Raw genomic sequence first — 23,539 nt, 5'->3', positions numbered from 1 at the left:
ATTTTGATTATAATGATACATTTTAACAAATAATACTATGGTTTTGCTGCTTTTATAGGTGGAGTCACTTGTTGAAGTAGCAAGTAGCAAATATGTTTTCTTTTCTCTGTGCAAAGACATATTTTAGTTCAGAGTTGTTTGTGCAGAAAAAAATCAGATTTGAAAGATCCAAAAGAAAATTATGACTTTTTTTCCACTGATATTGAAAAGGATAATGGTTGCTATATAAATATTTAAGAGCTGATTATAACCTGTGCTCTAACAGAAATAATTGTAGTGGCTTTGATCAACTTGAAATGAGAATTTGCTCATGCCTTTACCTTGTCTTATTAACATTTAGTTGAACAATTTATATTGCAAAATATTAACAGGACTCTACCATTTTCGAATATTGTCTTTGTCCCTTATATGGTATGAATAGTTTTCATTTTGAAAAAAAAAATCTGGGATGCGTTCACAATTTTAAAGAAGTAGTGTGCATACACATACATCTATATGCATCAAATATGTAGAACAAAAGTACTTCTGAGTAACGTTATACAAATATGCAAATATTATGGTCATATAATGTAGTCTGCCCAGAGTGTGGCAGCTTCTTAATACATTATAAATCAACAATGTTTAATTTATGAATGCAACTATCATAAACTTTAAATTCATGACTTACTATTTATACATGTGATTCTTGCCTTCAAACACAATCCCAAAGTAATTATTGCAGGCAATAAGATGCATACGATGAGAATAAGTTTTAAGAAAGGAATTGTGGTTCACCTGAACACAATAATAGCACTATTGAAATGAAATCTATTATCAGTACTAAATTTGTTAGGACATTAATGCTAAAAATCAAATGGTATTCTGGAGTTTTGTCTTTGTTGTAGGAATTGTTGCTTTAAATGTAGGATTTATGAGCATTTTTACAGATTGCTATGGGGTCATTTAAGTGTTGAATGCATCTTACAATATAGGAAATTATGTGTTAATTCTTTTTCATTTCAGTATTGTACTGAATATAGATTTGTGTGTGTGTGTGTGTGTAGGTCTATATCTGTATACACATGCACACACATGTATGTACACATACAACTAAAGATTTTTAATTTGATCATATGTGTATTTTTCTGAATTTTCTCTCTCTGGATTTAATAAGGTGCATGTTTATAAACAGATTGCAATCTTATTAACAGAGAAACAGACAGAACACAGAGGAAGAAAGCCTGAACATGGTTGTTTCTAATTTGGGAGTACTAAATGATCATTCAAGTGAGTTTATATTTCTAAAGCCTCATCAAGGCTGATCTCAATTATTTGTTTAGGCTGCAACTTGAAAAAAGTCAAAATAATAGAGTTGGCTGTCCCTCTTAAAAGCCATATTTTTTGTTCCCAGGTCAACTACTGCTAAAAAAAACTTATATCCTGGATTTATTTCCAAATGAAGTGTGCATGTGGCGTGTATCATGAAGACTGTCTGAGTGAGATGATGAGGATGGGATGGAGTTAATTTTTTGTTTTCTCTTCTAGTTAACTCCATGGTATAGGTCAGTTAGGGTTGAAAATCTGAGAGGTTGACTTACTCTGATCTGTACAGAATTCATATTACTGATCAGATGTGACATCTGACAGTCTGCCAATTTTGGATGGATGATGCTATTTTCAGGTGGCCAGAAAGGATACCATCTGGGTGTAGAGATGCTGTATAAGGTCTCTTTTTGAACAAGATAAGATGATCTTTATGGTGATCAGGAGCAGTCAGGATTTCTTGTCCTCAGCTGCTCCTGCTGGACAAGTTCACCATAAAGATGAGAGCCCTCTCTGAGAGCCAGAGTACTAGTACAACGATACACACACAGGAACACACACACACACACACACACACACACACACACAATCTACAGATGGTGGATCCCTGTATGACTGTTGTCATAGTTACCCAGTTTCCTAGGTAAATTGTAGATTGTTGGTACAAGAACATAGTAATGGTAGGCACTGGTTTAAATGGTTTTTAATAGAACCAGATAATCTTATTAATGTGCTTACAGAATCTTTGATTGCTCTGTGGAATATAAAGGAGCTTGGGGAGAAGACGCATCCTTGTGCAAACTGATTCACAATTTTTTGTTAGTTTATCAAAATATAAAATACAAATGAAATAAAAATAATAGAAAAATAAGGGAGGAAAAAGAGAAGAGGAAAAAGTGTAGTGTACAAGGGAGAAGAAAATGCATGGACTTCCGACTCTTTAGCACAGTAGAACAAGGTAAGAACATACAGTCTCAACTTTTTCCTTTTACATAATATATACTACTATTTCTACTACAACAAACCTTTTAATCAGCAAACCCAAAATCAAAGTTTCATTTTTTTCTACTTCAGTCACAAAATCCAGAAGCAATTTCCAAGTAGAAACTTTAATTAAAGGAGTCTAGTTAACCATCTCAGCTAACTCTTTTGCAGCCAATCATCCATTGTGGGAATTAAGGTGTCATTCCACTTTTGTGCATACAGCATTCTTGCTGTTGTCAGCATATATAACATCAAAATTCCAGTCTTTTTTTAAAGATCTTTGTCTATTAAGCCTAAAAGAAAAGGCTCTGGTTTTACCATTATATTCACTTTAAGAATCTTCTGTATTAAGATGTGAATCCTTTTCCAATATTTGTTTGCTTTATCACACCTACACCATAAATGAAAAATGTTCCTTCTTTACATTTACATTTCCAACATACATTTGAAGTAGTTTTATACATTTTTGACAATTTATCTAGTGTTACATATCAGTGGTAAAAAAAATATAATTTAATGTGAACTTTAAACCTTTTCTCCATGTTTTCCTATCATTCAAGCATTATATTATGTCCTATATTCTTTTCCCATTGAATTATACAATGTTCACATGCTCATTCTCCAAATTCAATTTCAATAACAATTTATAAACCTTAGCAATATGTTCATTGTTACGATACAAGCGTTTCCTATTCATTTTGTACAAAATCAATTCCATAACTTTTTAAATCTAATTTAAACCTTTCTTTCAATTGTAAATATAAATCAGTGGCAGACAAGTCCTTTTAATTTCAGCTCTTCTTTGGCTTTGAGGGTAGGTTCATCATAATTAAAAAGTATTATTTGATCATCAGTTCACTAGTCTGGCCTTGTCAACATTTCTTTTCTAAAAAAAGGCTTCCTGCAGTGACATCCAAAGAAGCATCTTTTTAGGAAACCTTAGTTTGTATTTAAGGGACACGGTGGCTCAGTGGGTTAGGATGCTGAGCTTGTCGATCAGAAGGTTGGCAGTTTGGCGGGTCGAATCCCGAGTGCCACGTAACAGAGTGAGCGCCTGTTACTCGTCCCAGCTTCTGCCAATCTAGCAGTTCGAAAGCACGTAAAAATGCAAGTAGAAAAATAGGGACCACTATGGTGGGAAGGTAACAGCGTTCCGTGCGCCTTTGGTGTCTAGTCATGCCGGCCACATGACCACAGAGACGTCCTCGGACAAGCACTGTCTCTTCGGCTTTGAAACGGAGATGAGCACCGGCCCCTAGAGTTGGAAACAACTAGCACGCATGTGCGGGGGAACCTTTACCTTCACCCTTAGTTTATATTTATTTTGGACTCTTAGAATGGCATGTCTTAACAAACTTCATTTAGTGACCATAATTGGGACTGGCAATTCATTCATTAAGTGAAGTGTTTACTAAGTTAAACTGTGGTTGTACTTATCATCTTATTTCAATTTGCCTTTACCTTACAGGTCTGCTGAGTTTGTTAATGTGTGGATTGTTTGCAAGTTACTTTTTTATCACTTTTACAGTCACTCTAGGATGCAGTTGCTAAACAATGATTACCTGTATTTCACTGCTTCAGTTCCATCAATATAAAATAATGCAATATAGTTTTAATGTACTATGTTTGAGACATCCCATCCATCAAAATATTTGAGAGTAGAAGCCAGAACAATCTCTTTGGGCAAAATTAATTATATTTCCCTTAATGTTGACTAAAGTGTTAGGGCAGAATATAGAAACACAACTTCAACCACTACTTGTCCAAACAGCTTTGATTTCTTCTCAGCCTGTTGGCCTCAAAGATGTGGACAAGTTATGTGGAAAAATTGATGGCTAACCTTTTATTTGATCTCCACAGAGACAAGATTACTGCTTAAAAATTCTTTGATTCAGGACAATTATGGGCCAGTGTCACCTACTTTTGTAAAACATAATCAAGAAAATGATATTTTCATAGCTTTGGATATAACTGAAAGATACCTGAAATGATTTAAATCAGGGATTTGGTGGCTATCATATATGAAATAAATGGACTTTGGGGGTGTCACGAAAGAGTAACTTGCTAATTTTTCTTTAGTAAAACTCAGTTCCATCAATAATAGTATTTTTCTGAACTAATGGTGCAATTTTATAATGGAATTGGTTCTTCCTATTGGGCTGTATTCAGAAGATGCTACTGTATGATGTCCAGAAGTCAGTGTTATAGAACTATTATATAGCATCAAGGTTGAATTGTAATGTCCCACAGGGATTCATCTTATCTCCAGGGTTCTTCAATATCTACATGAGGTTATCTGGTGTTTTGGAATTGCATACAGGTAGTTGTCAAGATATGATGTAATGTAGCCTGCCCATTAGGGGTGCATGTAGTGATTGTCATTAAGTGAAATGTCTCACTTAATGATTCTCTTCCCCCCCCCGTCCCTGTTTTTCCCAGTGAATTGTTAAAAGAGTGTGAAAGTCATTCACTGGAGCATTGAGTGCCCCAGGGATTGGAAGGCCCTTGGAGACCTGGTCTAGGCAACAGTCCTCCCTAGGCCTCCTCACCCACCCCCATAGATACCTCGTGCTTTGCTTCCTTCCCCCCCCCCCGCCCTGGGTCCCCACAAACCTTTTCCCACTCCCACTGGATTCCCCCAAGCTTTAGGCCTGATTTCCACTAGGCCAAATACTCCCCTCCTGGCTTACCTTTTGAAAAGCTCTGAGGCCTTCCAGAGTGCTGGAGTGGCTCACTTCAACATGTGGCCGTGTGACACAATTCCAGATATTTACAGCTACCAGAATGCAATTCAACTGTTGGAAAAATGGTGGCTGCTTCCAGAATATTGTGTGCAGCCAAGAGAAAAAGCAACCCATTCTACTTTGCTAATGCAATCTGCATAGTCTTTCAGAAATCTGGGCCTTAAAAGGCTGTGTTGGCTGCATAAGCAAAATAACAGCTCACTTTGTCCCTCAGCGGCTTGGGGCAAATTCAGAATCAGCTGCTATGCTTCCACTGGCTGAATTGCACCCCTGCTTCCAGAATTACTTCATGCAGCCCAGGAACAAACTAATCCATTTTGCTACCTTAATAAGGTTGCACTACACTGTAGAGAGGTTCTGCAGGCTTGTACAACTGAGCTAAGACAGCAAAATGGAGCAGTTTGTCCCTGGTTGTCCAGTAGCAACTTGGAAGCAACTGCCATTTTGCCCTTACCTGCTTGTGGGCAGGAACAAAATAGAGGCTGCAACACAAACTACTCTGTTTTGCTGCCTTAACAAGATTGTACAATAATGTAGCAAGCTTCTGAAGGCTGTGAAAAGCTTCTAAAGCACTATGCAAGTCATGTTAAGGCAGCAAAATGGAGTGGTCTATCCCTAGCCAATGCAGCATGATTTTGGAATTGTGCCAAAGCAGCCCATTCCAGCATTATGGAAAACATAGCATTTCTTCAACAGGTAAGTGAGGAGGATTATGTGGGACTTAGTGGGGAGTGAATCAGGCCTAATGTCAGAGGGGAGGTGATGGGGGAGGGAAATGTTTTCAGGGATCACATAAGGGAAGATAGGTGGGGGTGCTGCAGTGCTCCTGCATTTGGCTATAAAAGTGAATGAATCTGGGGGTACTGCAGTGGCCAGAACTTGGGGACCAGATCTTGGGGGGAGAGAGACTGCTATAACTGCTGTAACTTTGAACAACTGTAAAACGACCGATCACAAATTGATAACTACTTGCATAAATAATATACTGATAGTATTCAGCCTATTGCTCCTTATTATTTAACTCAAAGAAGTCATAGATACTCTTGAATATTCACTAAATATAGTAATGGACTAAATGTGAGTGGGCAAGTTGAAATTACATCCCAAAAATGTAGAGGTGTTCTTGACAAATGGAAACTGTACTCCAGTAGGATTCACCTATATTGGGTGAGATCTTCTAATCCAACCCCTGCTCGGGCAGGAAACCCTGTACCAAATTGAAAACTTTTCCTACTTTATTTTATTTATACTAGGGATAGTGGAATATTCCCACATTGTGAATATTGAAAGAATATTCACAATCTGGGAATGCTCAGCTATGAAAGAATATTCACAATCTGGGAATGCTCTACTATCCCTAGTATAAATAAAATACAGTAAGAAAAGTTTTCAATTTGGTATAGGGTTTCTTGCTTGAGCAGGAATTGGATAAGAAGACCTCCAAGATCCCTTCCAACTCTTACTCTGTTATCTATAATGAAATGACCTATTTACTGCAACTTGAGCGTATGTTGAGTGGTATTTCAGGCATTGTGATCTGGTCTGAATGGCAGCATCTTGGCTATCGAAGCTTCTTTTACTTATTCTTTCTGATGGGATTCCAGGGAGAATATATAACTTGTAAACTAAAGAGAACTCGGTTCAGACATAACAAAAAAATTCTGCATAGCTTGGAAGTTGAAACAAAGGTTTCATATTCCTCTTTGAGACTGCACAAGACAGAAAGGCAGAACGTACATCAAATCACAATTTAATATTTTGTCCTTAAAGGGCCAATATTGGGTTAATTAACCTTTATTTTTAGTTTCTCTGTAGCATAGTTTTTTTTAATTTTGCACTCACTCAAAAAGGTTGCCATACCATCTGTCATTTTGAACTGCTCCTGATGCTTAGTCTTTCTGTTCTGAGTACGCATGCATATCAATGCAGTGAGAGCACTAGGAGGCAGATGAAACAAGCACATGAAATAATCACACAAACATTGTAATTGTTGTTCTTTCATCAGATATAGGGATACAAATATGTGATATATGCCATCTGTACAGTGATGCCCCTCTCCCAAGGTTGACATTACTTGTGGTTTCTTGCATAGGCCACTGTGAGCATATGATTTAGTAATTGTGTACAAATTAAAATGCTATTCAGTTTCAACAAAAGGTTCTTTCATGTGTTTTGAAAAGCTTTATTCTCAATTTCCTTCAGTGTCTCGTCACTTTGATATACTTCAGAAGTACGGTATTTCTTTTTCTAGAGAGTTTCACTCAAGGTGCAGATATAATTTTAAATGTGAAGAAAGTCAAGAAGCTTGTTCTGAAGGGGCTTAATGATGCTTAATTGATACTGAAACAGCACCTTTGCAAAGAGGCAAGGATTGTAGAGCTTTCACCAGTCTTGGCTTTCAGATTGAATAATAATAATAATAAATAATAATAATAATAATAATAATAATAATAATAATAATAATAATAATAATAATAATAATAATAATAATAATAATAATAATAATAAAAAGTAAAGGTTTCCTGTCCAGTCATACGTGTCTCTAGGAGGGGATGCTCATCTCCCTTTCCTAGCCAAGGGTGCCAGCACTGCCGAAGGCACTTTTGTGTTCCTGTGGCCGGCATGACTATATGCTGAGGTGCACAGAATGCTGTTAAATTCCCACCAAGTGGTACATATTTATCTACTTGCTTTTACATGCTTTTGAATTGGTAGGTTGGCAGGAACTGGGGCAAGAACAGGAGCTCACTACATCATGTGGTGCTTGGGTCTCGAACTGCTGACCTTCCAATCAACAAGTCCAGCATCTTAACCATTTAGGCCACCATGCCCCTTCAGTTTGAATACTACACGTAAATGGAATTGGTATGTCATTTTAGATCAACCTCTAGCAACTATATTGTGAATACTGACAATCTCCTGGGTAAGGATAAATCAGACTTGATATTTACAGGATATACTTGCATCTAAATTCTACTGCAATATTGATGAATTGTTTATATGTAAAATACTTTTGTCCCAACTTTTTATATATAACTCAAGGTAACACGTATAACTAATACTCCTTCCTTTTGTTTTCTTCACAATAGCAATCCTGCATGGCAGGTTGACTGACTCAAAATCATTCTTTTGGTTTATAGCCTTCTGATTTTTAGCCCACCAACTTAAGCATTATACCAAACTGTTAGTGCTCTTTATATGTATACATTGAAGTTTGGTAACTAATGACTAATGATTGCTAACTAATGTTTTCACAAATGTTGCTATATTTTGTTCTTCCAAAGTCTGATTCTTTTTGTATTTACTCTTTTCATAATGATGTTGTCATCAGTTGGAGGTAAATATGGAAGTTTATTTTGGAGCATCATGATTTATGTCTGTTAGCATCTTAAAATGCTAGTGATTGAAGACAATATTTATCTGCATATTTGGTTAAAGTGTTAATTTTTTTATTATAGAAATAGGAGAGGCATTGCATTATAAACAGGTATATTTATCTAAAGGTACAAATATAATTGTTCTGTTAAGTAAATAATATGGAAAAGATAAAGATTTCCCATGTCCAGTTATGTCCAACTCTAGGGGACGATGCTCATCTCTGATTCACAGCCAAAGAGCCAGCATTGTCCGAAGACATTTAAGTGGTAATGTGGCCAGCATGGCTATATGCCAAAGGCGCATGGAACTCTGTTACCTTCCAACCAAAATGGTACTTATTTATCTACTTTCATATGCATGCTTTCAAACTGCTAGGTGGGCAGCAGCTAAGGAGCTCATCCTGTTGTGCAGTGCTCAGATCTTAAATCCAGGCTGTCAGTTTTCCAGCTGACAAGCTCAGTGTCTTTAACCAATGAGCCACTGTGCGCGCACGTGCACACACACACACACACACACACACACACACACACACTATGGAAAATAAAGCCAATGCATATTAAGGGTACTAGACTGGGACTCCTGGTCTAAAGCAAAGAATTTATTCATTGAATACTAGGATAATATTGATCAATGCTTCCCTGAAATATCTGTGAGATATAGCCTTTGACTTTTTCCAGCTGGACTTTTAATTGACTTATAGTCAATTATCAAATAACTATTGTATGCATCAAATTACTGTGATAGTCATGGAGGCATTGGAAATAAAATTGTGCTTCAACACTAGATTTTTCAAATCTGTTTGGCAAAAAATGTTTGTTTCTTAGCAACTTTTCTAAAGCTGTGCCTAAACAAATACTAGTCTGCTACAAATGGCATAGCTCTTAGGGGTGAAATGGATAGCTGCAAAAAAGTCAAGAACTACCTATGTCATTGTAATTATTACTCTTACTGTATAAGGCTCTTATTTATATTCTATAATGTAATAAAAAGATTACAAAAATATAGAATTTAAAGAGCACTATTAAAAGTACAGTTGACTGTATGTAAGTTTCATTCGTACTCATTATTGTATATGATTGTATAATTTGTTGAAATATGGTTTAATGGTATTTATGGTATTGTTTATATTTTGCTAAATTATTTATTTAATTTTAACTTCGTAAGCTTCTTAGAGTTGCCAGTTAAAGCAACATAAAACCAGTTGTAAAATAATAAAAAATAAATTAATTGTCCTGAAGCTTCTTGAATAAAACATGGGCGGTCTTCCCTTTTATAGGTATTATTCAAGAATATTGAATTCAAGAATTATTGACATTTAAAAGTATATAATTTAGGTTATTAATTCAAAGCTTATTTTTTCAGAACACAGCAGATTATTTCAGAAATCAAGTAGGTTTAATGTTAAGTAGTATATTTTAGTTTTTATGCTGATGGAGTTTCAGTGAACATACTGGACTTAAACACACTGAAAATCTAACCTAGTCTAGTTAAAAATAATGGTACAGCTAGTTGATGTACAGAACAAGAACTTTGGCAACTGTTAACTTTGGGTCAATCTGCCTGTCTCAGCCTGATCCACCTCAAAGGGTTGTTGTGGGAAAAATAGAAGGAGGAAGGTGTATTGGATATGTCCACCACCTTGAATTATTTGTAAAAATAATGAAAGTGGGATAAAAACCAAACAAACAATATATGAAATTAACAGTTAAAAGTGCTGCTGTCTTTTTATGCGTGAATCTATTTTATGCCTAATACATACATGTCGTCTAGTTAAATGGAACAACACCCATTTTTACTTGGAATAAGTAAAGTACTAGCTCTAAATGGGGTTGCTTTTAAAATATCAAATATTGCATTTGGAAGCCATCTCAATACTAGTTAAATTAGATCAAACAAAACTAGAGTATAAAAATAAATGCTGACATTTTTACCCTCTATATTGCCCAGAGACCATAATTTCTCTTGAAGAATGCAGCGATTTTGCATATCCAAGCAAAACACAATTTACCTTTACCCTCAGTAATATCATATCTTCAATATTGCAAAGTATGTCAGCATTTTGGGAAAAGTCGGTGATGTTATATTTGTAAATTCTATGCCATAATCTATTCAAATTCTTACATATTTCTATGGATGAATGACTATGCTGGTTCTATTGTTAATGTTGGCACACCCAGTTTATCAGGACCTCACCCAGACTGTGTCAAACACCAAGAGGCCCTTTCACCTCTAACATAAGAGTAATGAGATGAATCACTGTCATCAGCTCCAGGTTGATTAAACTAAATTATTTAAGAAGTGAACTTTAATATGTTAGATCATAGAACTAGCAGCTCATTATTTTAAACTTCATGCATATTTTCTTACACCAACGATTACCTTGGATACTTATTTGCTATGTAATGACCTGTTGAATGTTTAGAAGTATTGGGGAGAAGGATGGATTGATTTCTCAGTTTAATGAATCTTTCTTTCTCTCCTTCTATAGTTTTTAAAATCAGATAGATTCTACAGAATGGAATATGTACTTTGGAAGGCCTAGATAATTTAGTACGTTTTAAATTGTTCTTAAGAAAATGGCCTGTGGTTTACCACTGGTTATCATTTCACCATAGCTGTATATCTCACCTTCATGTTACTTTTATCTCATTCTTCAATCCTTTAGTAATATTTGTTAATTTACAGCAAAATTGCTTCTAGAATTCAGTTATATAGATTGGCTTACCCAGACTAATGTTAATCTCCTTTGATAATGTTAGTAACTTAAATAGATCAGAACAGTGCATTAGACATAATAGATCTGGATGTCGGCAAAGTCTCTCAGGTTAGTCTCCTTAATAAAAATAAGATATCAGCTAATCTGCACTATATACTGTAGAACAGACTCAAAACTGGCTGAATGACGGTGCATAAAGAGTGATTGTTAACAGTTTCAGTTTGGAGGAAAGTTTTGTATGGGGTGCCACAAGACTCTGTTTTATATTTGGTGCTCTCAATTATTTATTTATTTATTTATTAAATTTTTATCCTCTATTATTTTTATAAATAACTCAAGGTGGTAAACACATTTAATACTCCTTTCTCCTCTATCCAACCACAACAACCCTGTGAGGTAGATTCAGCTGAGAGAGACTGATGGGCCCAAAGTCACCCAACTGGCTTTTATACCTATAGCTGGACAACTACTCATGGTGTCCAGTTTTTGGATTGCTACTTTAACCATTATACCAAAATGGCTCTTCTTTTACTTGTTATCATCTTGGTCATGACCAAGTGGCCATCCATTTACTTGGATGAGGGAAATAATAATAATAATAATAATAATAATAATAATAATAATAATAATAATAATAAGAAGAAGAAGAAGAAGAAGAAGAAGAAGAAGAAGAAGAAGAAGAAGAAGAAGTAGTTGGAAGGGACCTTGGAGGTCATCTAGTCCAACCCTCTGCTCAGGCAGGAAGCCCTATACCATTTCAGACAAGAAATTAAGGAGGTGCTCATCAGTTAGCATATGACACAACACTGGAGGTGGGTAGGTAGTTAGCTAATACTTCAGAGAAGAGAGGAAAATATTTATAGTAAAAAGATGAAATTTGACAAAGAATAATATAATATTCTAAAATTGATCAGGAAGAAAATGGCTACCATGAGATTTGGAAGCCTGGGGCTAGAAGGTATAGTTAAAGTTTTCAGTTATATTGAGCTCATAGCAGTCTTCAAATAGGTGAAGGACAGAGAACACACACAAGAGGGTCCAGAAGAGAGAAGAGAATGGATTAAAACAATAAGGGAATAAGGTTCAGCATAGATGCCTGGAGGATCAGTCTGCTTCACTGATCCTTCACTTTAAACAGAAACTGGCTTCTCATCTGTGAGACATGCTCTGAGATTCCTTTCTATGCAGTCAAACACTTTTTACTGTATTCATTTTATAAATATACTATAGGCCATCCATAGCAGCAGCTGCTAATGAAAACTTGTGGTCAAATAATTGGATGTTTTACCAGAAAGTGAAGGGGGCAGGGAATTGATAGTCACAGCTTGTGGATAATGGTTTATACTTCAAAATGTGGTTAGAAACCCCACAATCCCAGATTTATAGTCTTTGAGGAGCCTCATTATAGACCTCCAGTTTCTTTAGTTATGTAGAGATACTATATTACACATTACTGAAATCTTTCCATTTGATTTTGCTTTCTGATGAAAGCATAACCTTAAAAGTAGTCCTTGACTTAAGACAGCAGTTGGGAGTGGAATTTCTGTCACTAAGGGATGTAATCATGATGCACAACCACATTGCTTAGTGACAGCAGTTCTGTAGTCCCAATTGCAGTCTTTAATTGAATGCCATGGTTGTTAGGTGACAACCAAAGTAAGTGGGGAAGCCAGCAGGAAACTGCAAATCCCAGACCAGCAGGCATGTAAGTGGCTGCTACCAGGTGGGGGAGGGAAAGAAAGAGTGCGTGAGGATCAGGGAGGTTGTGAGGATGTGCACAAGAGGCATTTGTCGAAGAGAGTACATAAGGGTGTGAGGGAGGTGTGGTGAAAGTCAGGGAGGTTGCATGAGTGTGTGTGATTGGCCAGCACAAATGCAGAGAAGGTAGGGGAATGTGTGAGGGCGTGGAAGACACCCCAGTGACCTGTGACTTTTCTGCAAGCTTCTCTATTAACTTTTTGGAAAGCTGTAAATGGCAATGACAGATCACAGGGCGTGTTAATTGATTGCCAATACCCAGATCTTGTCAGGGTGCTGGGACAGCTGGAATTGAACAGAAAGATTGGTTATAATCACCATTCGTAGCTTTGAACAATCACTGAATAAATGATCATACGCCAAAGACTATTTATACAAATGTTTGTACTTTGCTCTTCTTTTTACAAATCAATCTTTTTGACCTCTTTATTTTGTACCTTTCTTTCAAATGAGATTTTCTTGGAATCAGATTTCCAGTATCTATTGACATATGTATTGTGAGTTCTGCCATGATCCCCTAAAATGAGAAATAAATTGTAATGACAGTACTCATCATGATTTTGTTGAATTTAGAGTTGAGCAAAAAATTAATATGCAATTTTTAATAATTATATTTTAATTTACATGTCAGAATAAAGATGCAGTAAACTTTCATAATTTCATAAATAAAAATTTATATTTATTTCCTTTTCATAGCAAATAAATAATAAAACCATTAAAGCCATTTTTAAGGAGAAGAAAAAGTATGCTTACTTTTGTATAACTTATAAAACTTAGATTTATCTATTTTTGACAAGTCTCTCTTATGTTCGGATCAATACTTGTTAATTGCTCTCAACAACTATAAAACATCCTTACTTACTTCTTTCTTGTCCAGGCAAATAGAAGAGAATTCTGGTGATAATTGTAGCTTTGGGGGCATATACCATGATTCTTCCCTCCTCCCCACTTCCTACTTTGAGAACTGAATATATTCTGTACTTAGCCTTTTCTGTTGTATTTCTCCAATGCAGTCAGTATAATAAATAGGAACTTTTCGCAGTTCAAGTAAAGTTGATATTATGTGAATTCTAATTCATTTCTGGAGGAAGGCTAGGTTATAATTTGCCCATAGTAAAATCTTGTGTACTTACTGAATTCTTGCAGTTCTGTGTAAGATTTGAAACTTGCACATTTTCATTATTTTAACTTCTTAAAAACAGAGGTCTTGTTTTTAATTTCTTTTGCCCGGTTGCTGAGCAATAAATTAGATGTCACTTTGGAATCTAGTTCAATTACAAATCGCCTGTGCTGGCTGGGTGATTCTTGAAATAGTTATTACATGTATATCTACTTAATATGCAAGTTATATTGAATACAACAAGTAGAATATAGACTAGAATCATTACCATACAGGAAAGATGCTTTTGGTAAACAAATGTTTCCATTACTACTTAGAATATACTTCTGTCATTTTAAAGCTAGTTTAAAGGTAGGATTGTGCAATAACTCAAATAGTTTCTTTCTGTACTGAGTTCTCCAGCAATCAAATGAGTCCTGGCTCTACTTCTAAACTAACTTTGCACTGTACATTCCTCACTTGGATTTGCTGAAAGAGTGATGTGCCCCTGTGGAGCTGATTATATTTCCTGGACTGCATATTTTAAGTGGATCTTGGCAAATTTAAAACTTTCAGCTGAAGTCTCTACAATGTTTACTCAGAATCAAGTCCTCCTGAGTTCAGTGGGACTTATTCCCAAGTAAATGTACATCAGTGCAACATTTTTAGAACATACACATTTATTTTGGGAGGACATATTTATATTAACGTTTGGAAATGTGGTTAATTGACAAAAGCATTTAGGTTTTTTGACTGAATTTATAGCTACAATCTGATAATGTTTACGGGTCGTTTTTGCAGCAGTTTGATAAAGATCTTGTAAAGATAGTATAATTCTGTGCACATTTTGAAGCCAAATGTGAAAATGATAATCCTTTTCTAATAAGTAATGAAAATTGATTTTGAGGGCTGTTGCCTGCTGTTTTAACGAGTTCCTGTTTTAAACATAAGTAGTAATGAAATAATATTTTCAATAGGTATGATTTAGTCTTTGACTCTTTAATTTCTTAGGAAAGCTGGCTGTGGCATAGAAGTACCCGTGGTTATATTATTTGTTTGCTTTAATAAACAGTATTATTAAATCATATGAGGTAAGTTAACGTGATTATAAAATGGGTGTGCAACCTAAGGCCAAGAGCTGCATTACAGTAAGTAAGCTTTAGGTTTAACTATAAAAACCTTACAAAAGTTATTGCCAAACTGTAATTTTGCTATGAGTCAGAAGGGGCACATTATTAAATACAATGAAATTATCATATTCACTGTATTTAAATTAAATCAAAAGTATCTTGAGTCCATGAAATTTTGGGATTGTGGCTCTAGTGTCAGCAGTCAAGTGTGGCTCTTGGGTCACAAAAGGCTGCTCACATTATTATAAAATGGGAAAACATACCATGGGCATCTTGAAGGGTCTATGACAACTCACCATGGCCAAGTTGCTGTGGGACAGCTCACCACAGCCAACTCGCCACAGGAAAATTCATTGCCGGACAAAAGTTACATGAATTACAAAGAAATGGTGGAATAGAAATTACAGAAAGGATGCAAAAGGAGGAACAGAATGAAATGTGAACGGCCAAAAATAAAATATTTTTTTATTTATTTTAAATAATTAAATAGAATTCTTAAATTGTTCTGCAGTGAGTTGTCCCATGGCAAGTTGGCTGTGGTGAGTTGTCCCGCGGCAAGTTGGCCATGGTGAGTTGGCTGTAGCAAGTTGTCCCATTTCCCATCTTGAAGCTCTTCTCTCTGGTTAATTGCTAGAAGGCTGAATGTGTAGATTCTAAGTCATTCAGTCATAGTTGTCTCAAAAGTGCTTTTTCAAAAGGCAACTGGACTTTTTTTTCCTTTGAGGAAGTAGAAGAAAATGTTTCGCTTCTCATCCAAGAAAGAAGAATCCAAGAAAGCAAAACATCTTTTTCTTTCTCAAGGCGAAAACAGTTGCCTTTTGAAAAAGTACCTTTGAGATTGCTAGAAGGCTAATTTTTGTGTCAGAAAATTTTATTTGCCCTCTTCAGTTGATTCAATTCTTCATTTTTGTCCACACAAATGTCCAGATTCAGTGTCCTAACGCTTTAGACTTCTTATACAAGTCTTAATATCTAGATAATAACATTGCTCATCACAACAGCAACTGTGAAATTCAAAGCAGTGAGGGAAAACAAATTTGTGGGATAACAAAATAATATTGCCATATTTCCATAATTATAATTCATACATTGACTGCTGCCAAATGATCTTCAAAAGAAAGAAGATTCTGGAAAAGAGATTTTTCATCACAAAAGATAGAGATCCCACTATTCCTGAATTGTTTTGTTTTTTTTGCCTCTTGATTGCAGCCAGTCAGTAATCCAGTTTATAGATGCTTAAATATGTGTAGACACTTGTAGAAGGAATTCTCTTTTGATACTTTTAGTCTTCAACTATATATACTCCTAGATTCACGGCTTACCCTGGAAGATCATATAGTGGCCGTGACTAGGGGGGCTTTCGCCCAGGTTCGCCTGGTGCGCCAGTTGCGGCCCTATCTGAACCGGGATGCCCTGTGTACGGTCACTCATGCGCTCGTGACCTCTCGCCTTGACTACTGTAATGCTCTCTACATGGGGCTTCCCTTGAAGACCACTCGGAGGCTCCAACTGGTACAGAATGCGGCCGCGAGAGTTGTCTTGGGAGTTTCCCGGTACTCCCATGTTACACCTTTGCTCCGCGAGCTGCATTGGTTACCAGTTGTCTTTCGGGTGAGGTTCAAGGTGTTGGTTACGATCTTTAAGGCCCTACATGGCATGGGTCCGGGATACCTCAGGGACCACCTGCTGCCGGCATCGACTCCCCTCCGCCCTGTGCGTTCCCACAGAGAGGGCCTCCTCAGGGTGCCGCCAGTCAGGGAATGTCGACTGGTGGCCCCCAGGGGGAGGGCCTTCTCTGTGGGTGCTCCGGCATTATGGAATCAACTGCCGGTGGAGCTCCGGATGGCACCAGACCTCCGAACTTTCCGTCGGGGCCTGAAGACCCACCTGTTCGAATTAGCTGGTCTGGCCTGATGGGGGATTATGGGTTTTTAATTGTTTTTTAAATTTGTATTACTGTTTTTAATTGGGCATGGGTTTAATCCTTTTTTTAATTTTTGTATTGTCTTTCTTTTTATATATGCCCTGTGAACCGCCCTGAGTCCCTACCAAGGAGAAGGGCGGTATATAAAATCAAATAAACTATAAACTATAACTATAAACTATCTTTCGCAGCGTTTTGCCAAGCAAAATCAATGGGGAGGAGATTCACTTAACAACTGTGCTGCTAACTTATCAATTGCAGTGATTCATTTAATAACTGTGGCAAGAAAGGTAATAAAATGGGGCAAAACTCACTTAACAAATGTCTCATTTAACAACAGAAATTTTGCGCTCAATTGTGGTCATAAGTTGAGGATTCCCTGTATTTATTTATTAAACTTATATGCTGCTTGTCTTGTTAGCGGTGATCTAGGCAGTGGTGACCTAGGCAGCTTACAGTCAATAAAAGTAACGATATGAAACATTAAGCATTGAAACAGTAAATAGTAAGAGTAGAATTGATTAGTTCAAGGAGAGAAGCAACCTAGAACTAAGGAGAAACTTCCTGACAGTTAGAACAATTAACCAGTGGAACAACCTGCCTCCAGAGGTGGTGAATGCTCCAACACTGGAGGTTTTTAAGAAGAAACTGGACAGCCATTTGCCTGAATTGGTATAAGGTTTCCTGCCTGAGCAGGGGGTTGGACTAGATGACCTCCAAGGTCCCTTCCAACTTTATTATTATTATTATTATTATTATTATTATTATTATTATTATTATTATTAAAAATTAACAAAGATATAAAGAAGGGAGCAAGATGCACATGGGGAGGAAGTGGAGTCTTATCTTAGTCCATTAATCATTTAAAGAATAACATGCCGCCATTAGAGACCCATCCTTTTGGATGTACCTTTGTTTATTTTTACTTAAGGTTGTATGAAGTGACCAGAACCCATCTTGTTCTCTTGTATATTGCTTTTTTTAATGGTGTATTACTGTATATACTAATGAATTACAGGGTCATAAAAAGGGAGTATTATTGTGAATCTCCCAGAGTTACACTGAGATAAAGAAAGAAAGAAAATTGGTAAAATATAGACATTTCAAGGAAGGACTCAGATTCCTAGACATGGAATATGCCCACCTGAATTGTTTTGAATTAAAGTTATGATGAATGTAATATGGCAATCTGTAGCTTAAGCTACATAGGGGAGCCTCCTGAGTTGTAGTGCTTGAGAAATATTTAATATGTCATGAAATACTAATATTTATCAGAAAACTAATATTTAACAAAAATGTAAACATAAGAATTGTGTTAGTTTCCCACTCCTCACCATCTTTGTTTTACTAAAATATGAAACCATAGAAAGGTGACCGAAGCTTAACATACACATCACCAGATGGAAATTTGGGGCAAATTTATATTATGCAACTTCTAAACAGAAACCTCTGCCTTGAGCTAAATAAAATCTGCAGTCTTTATCTTATTAGTGTTATTAATGTTAATGATTAATTTCTGTACCCATCTCTGTGTCTGGAGTATTGAATGTTGATAGGTTGACAATTCTCATAATTCCTAACTTTGGGCCCTACTGTGTTAGGTCTGATGGGAGTTACAATCCACCATTGCTGTAATGCTCAGCAGGTTCCCAGACTTTCATATAAAAAAAACAGGGGAGGGGGACATTTTATTCTAATTACAGTAATAGGATATTATTATATTTGTTTTATTTACTGTAATGCCATCTTTCTACTATGGTAAAAGTTAATTGTGACTTTAAGAAACTTTATATATAGTTAAAAACAGATTTAAATTAATCAGAAAACAGATATTAAAATATTAATTGCTAAAAGACTAGTGAAAAAATATATTGTTAAATATTTTCTGAATGCTGAGTATGACAGCCAAAAGCCATTTCTCAGGCATTTCTATAACCTGGGGGGGGGGGGGGGACAGAGAAAACACCCTCTCTTGTGCCTTCAAAAGCTGAGCCTCTGACAGAGGAGCATTTTAAAAAAGACTTTTTCTTCAGATCTTAGTAGCTGGACAAGCAAGGCTTTTATTGGAGGCAAAGTGAGCGGGCACAGGTGGCTAAACCTGGCCATTTGTTGTAGGTTATCCCATATAGGTAAGGAAGTGATATTCAGATTTGAAGAAATTTGTAATTTCCACCTGAACTACAGATAGATCACACGAGGAAGAATTCCAACGTGATAATGTCCACTTTTATAGCACTGTTGTAAGTATAACATAATTCCCATGCATTTTACAGTTTTTTCCTATTGAAGAACAAAACTAAAGAAAGAAGTGCAGAGGTCTTAATTGTTCAGTGTTTGTACAAACAGGACTGGGTTTGTATTTGGAAAACGACTTTTTAAAATTCTATAATATTGTTAATTGAACACAGTTTAGGATGGGCCTGGTTTATAGGATTATTTTTTTCGTAAGGAACAATTTATCTACTGATTCTCGGTTCTCAATATCTAGAGATTTTTAAGATGAGGTTGGATAACAACCTTTCAAAAAAGATTTTTTTCCCCTACACAATGCAAAGAGTTGGACTAGATCAGGGGTAGGCAACCTCGGCTCTTTTATGACTCATGGACTTCAACTCCCAGAATTCCTGAGCCAGGAATTCTGGGAGTTGAAGTCCATGAGTCATAAAAGAGCCGAGGTTGCCTACCCCTGGACTAGATGATTCTTGTGGTCCTTTCACAATCTACAATTTTGCAGTTTTATAATATATGCTTTCTAATGTTTTTTAAGGTGAAATGTGCTAACTAACAGTGGTAGCTAGTGACTTCTCTGTAGTTGAAAAATGCAGGCTGAATTTACCAGTATTAATAGTTATTGTCCTGCCCACTAGCACTGATGGTGTTACCTAGTTTGGGTAATAAAACATCTGTAAGAAAACACGCAAGCTCAGAAAGCACCAAGGACTCCTCATTTCAACCCTGAGGTACAAATATTCTCCTTTGTTACTTATTATCCTCTCCAAAATGCAATTTAAATATATTTGAAGCAGATTACCACGTATAACGTGTGCTTGAATCCTTGCAAGATTCTGTTAATGTGGTCTTACAATAAAGTGGAATAAAAAATAATTTACTAAGTAAGACAAAAAATATCGAGGCTCAACTGTCTAATTGTTCTTACATTATAAATATATTTTATTAGTACTATTTTAGCATATATAATGCTTACTATTTTAGCCTATCTAATGTTGCAAGATGCTACATACTCTCGGAGGTCAATGCATATAGAAATAAAATAATTTGCATATACTGAATTGGATCAAGAATTACTCATTCATATAATAGGCCCAATGAAATTTGACAGCAAGTTAGTTAGGTATGATTAATCCATGGGTCTTCTCTTGGTATTATTAAACTTATATCCAAATCCATGGCTTTCTCTGCTGAACTCTTGACTTTCAGAGGGATACGGTAGCCTGTTCCACCAGTACCTGTACCTCTTTTTTTTTTTACTGAAGTTGGAAACAACTAGTAATTTTTTTTCCTATAGCAGATGAGATCTGTAATATTCAGATATGTTCAATATTGTTTTCTCTGGGTTGAAAAGATAAATACCAAAATAGTGAAATCGTTGTCACCCTTCGTTGATAACAATTCAGGTAGAGAATGCAAACACAGCCTAGGCATTTTAATGGAGGCAGTGACTTTTTGATCTTGCTCAAGGAGGATGTCTATCATTCCTGGGAGTCTTAAGGGACTATAAAAACTGCACTTATTAATGAGAGAAAGCCTCAAACTGTTACTCTTGAGAGCTACAGGTATCAATGTTGTTTTATAGATCCTATGCAGCAGTATTTGTCATATGTACATTCTTAGCTTGATTACCTTGCTTATAGCAGTTGAAAAATAAAAGGAAAAAATGGGGAAAAAATGAAACTTTCCAATAATTTAAATATTTCCATTGTCCTATTTAGGGGTGTATTTTTTGTGTGCAAAACAATGGAAGAATAATTCCACCTTTAGTAGTCTTCACTTTTGCTGAAATGCAAGATTGTATTGTATCTCCACCTATTTCTCTCTCATTTTCTCTCAAAATTAAAAGGATTTAATCAGCATTAAACCATAAGCAACTTTTTCAGTGATACCATCCTGCTGCATCATTTTCAAAAATCAAGCCCAGCTTTATCATTTGCTTCCAGCTATTTGTGGTATTACTACTGCATAAAGAACTTTAAATAGGAATGTAGTTTATGACCTTGATTTCTAAAGAAATACTTTAGGAAAGCTTCTCATTGAAAGCACTTGTCATACTGGAAGTGAAGTTAGATTTAAACAGGCAAAAGCAGACGGTTATAGATATCATTATCTCTCAGTATTGCTTGATGCTGACAATTGGGGTTTCTGTCAGTGTCAAAATAAATGCTCTTTGTGAAAGTAGAAGTACATATGGTTCACTTATGCAAACATAATTGCCAAAACAAAGAAGTGCTATTGCAAGAATTTGTAGAAACTAACATTGAAACCAGAAAGCTACTGTTTTTCTTCCAATGCAGCTTCTTTGAGCATACAAATTCCATTGCCTTTTTGTGTGGCACATCAGAGGCCATATTACAAAAGTGAATGCAACCAGAAACAATTTTCATAGGTGTTTTGCGGGATTTATGATTGAAATGAATTCCTTTATAACCAGCCAAGTTTAGGCACTTGTTTTATCCCTAAAACTCTACAAATGCATGTAAAAGATGTTTAGTCCTGTCCACTTTGGGGTATTCTGGGAGATCACAAAAAGTATGCCATATGTAGAGGCTATACAAAAGTGGCTCTATGCTGAGCTTTTTTCTGATCTTTTTACAAACATTAAACAGATAGTTCTCAACTTACAATAGTTCATTTAGTGATTGTTGAAAGTTACAATTGAAAAAAGTGACTTATGATCCTTTTCCACTGCAGCATTCCCATGGTCACATGATTAAAATTTAGACACTTAGCAACTGATTCATATTTATGACAGTTGTTGTGTCCTGGGGTCATGCGATCACCTTTTGCGACCTTCTGATAAGCAAAGTCAATGGGGAAGCCAGATTCACTTAATATCCATGTTACAACTTAACAATTGCAGTGATTCACTTAACAATTGTGGCAAGAAAGAGCATAAAATGGGGCTAAATTCACTTAATAATTGTTTTGCTTGGCAACAGAAATTTTGGGCTCATTTGTGGTCGTAAGTCGAGGACTACCTGTATTCCTCAACCAAAGATAAAAAATTGCCTGTATTTTAGTTCAGTGTTAATCTGCAAAGCAATGCAACTTGCCTTTTGAATGAAAGTACTCATTCTTTAAAAGGTAAGAAAGGTAAAGGTTTCCCCTGCAAGTAGTCTCCAACTCTAGGGGGCAGTGCTCTTCACAGCTAAAGGGCCAGCATTTTCCAAAGACTGGTCATGTGGCCAGCATGACAATAAGCCAAAGGTAAATTGAATGCTGTTTCCTTCCCACCAAAGTGGTAACTATTTATCTACTTTCATTTATATGCTTTTGAACTGCTAGGTTGGCAGGAACTGGAGCAAGTAAAGGAAGCTCAGTCTGTCAGTGATGGCAAATTAAAACACAGGTCTATCAAAAAAGCAATCTACACTATCCAATTCCTCCATTACCAAAGTTACAACTCAACTTCCCATAAGGGGAGCTGTGTAAGACCATTATTCAGATGAGTACAAATTGCAGCAACCCAGAACACCATAAAGAGGAAATAGATCACCTGTACAACATCTTCCAACAAAATGGCTACTCACACAACTTTATCAAAAAGTTCCTAACTGTTCAATCCACTTCAGCACAGTAAACATAAGCCATGAAATATAATACTGCCATACATCAAAAACATCTCAGAAACAACCAGGCAGAAGATTAGCACATCACATCCAAGAATACCAACCTAGCAATCAGAAGACATAATGAAAACTCTTTATTCTCACAACACATGGATAGATTCAACCATTGTTTCAACTGGGAAATTGTGAGCATCCCAGGCCAAGCTAATTCCAAAAAACATTAGGACATTCCTGGAAGCCTGGCATTCAGATAAATCAGCTAATAGACACATAGAGATAAACTATATTTATACACCATTCTAATCAGATAATAAATAAGCTAAGAATGGAACAAAAACCAGAAACACATCCTTAAGGTACCAACATGCAGATAAGAAGAGATTAATACCAGACTATTAAATAGAAAATAATAATATGCAAGGAACTGCCAAGGAGAAAACCATCCCCATCAACAAAGGTAGACCAAGCTACTGTATATAAACTAAGCAAGCCCCACACTCAGTACAACTAAAGATGTCACCTAGTCACATAATAAGCAAGCAAATAACCAAGCTCAGAGAGGACTCCTCAATTCAACCCTGAGCTACACTACAGATATTCTTTTCTATTAGTAGCAGTATGTTTTGTATAGAATTGCAGCCTTAATTTATATGTAGTTCTAATACATTTAGTTGCAAAGGAGATAGAGAGATCTCAGCTA

At 36.0% G+C, this 23,539-nt stretch overlaps 1 protein-coding gene across 3 annotated transcripts in view; it reads left to right on the top strand.

Moving 5' to 3' along the window:
• The window catches only part of ARHGAP21 (Rho GTPase activating protein 21), a 78,082-nt gene that overhangs the window by 3,393 nt on the left and 51,150 nt on the right, over positions 1 to 23,539 (top strand). The window contains exon 2 of one of the 3 annotated variants that reach the window (XM_083376183.1): positions 7,746 to 7,895. The exons of the other annotated variants lie outside the window; for them this stretch is intronic. Within the exon in view, the coding sequence (XP_083232309.1) occupies positions 7,887 to 7,895 (9 nt within the window). The 5' untranslated portion in view covers positions 7,746 to 7,886. The remainder of the gene's footprint in view (positions 1 to 7,745; positions 7,896 to 23,539) is intronic. 3 annotated transcript variants of the gene reach the window in all.

Source organism: Vipera ursinii, assembly GCF_947247035.1.
Source record: "Vipera ursinii genome assembly, chromosome: Z".
Lineage (NCBI taxonomy): Eukaryota > Metazoa > Chordata > Lepidosauria > Squamata > Viperidae > Vipera > Vipera ursinii.
The sequence above is the reverse complement of the archived record's forward strand: the minus strand, read 5'-3'. Positions and strand labels throughout refer to the sequence as shown.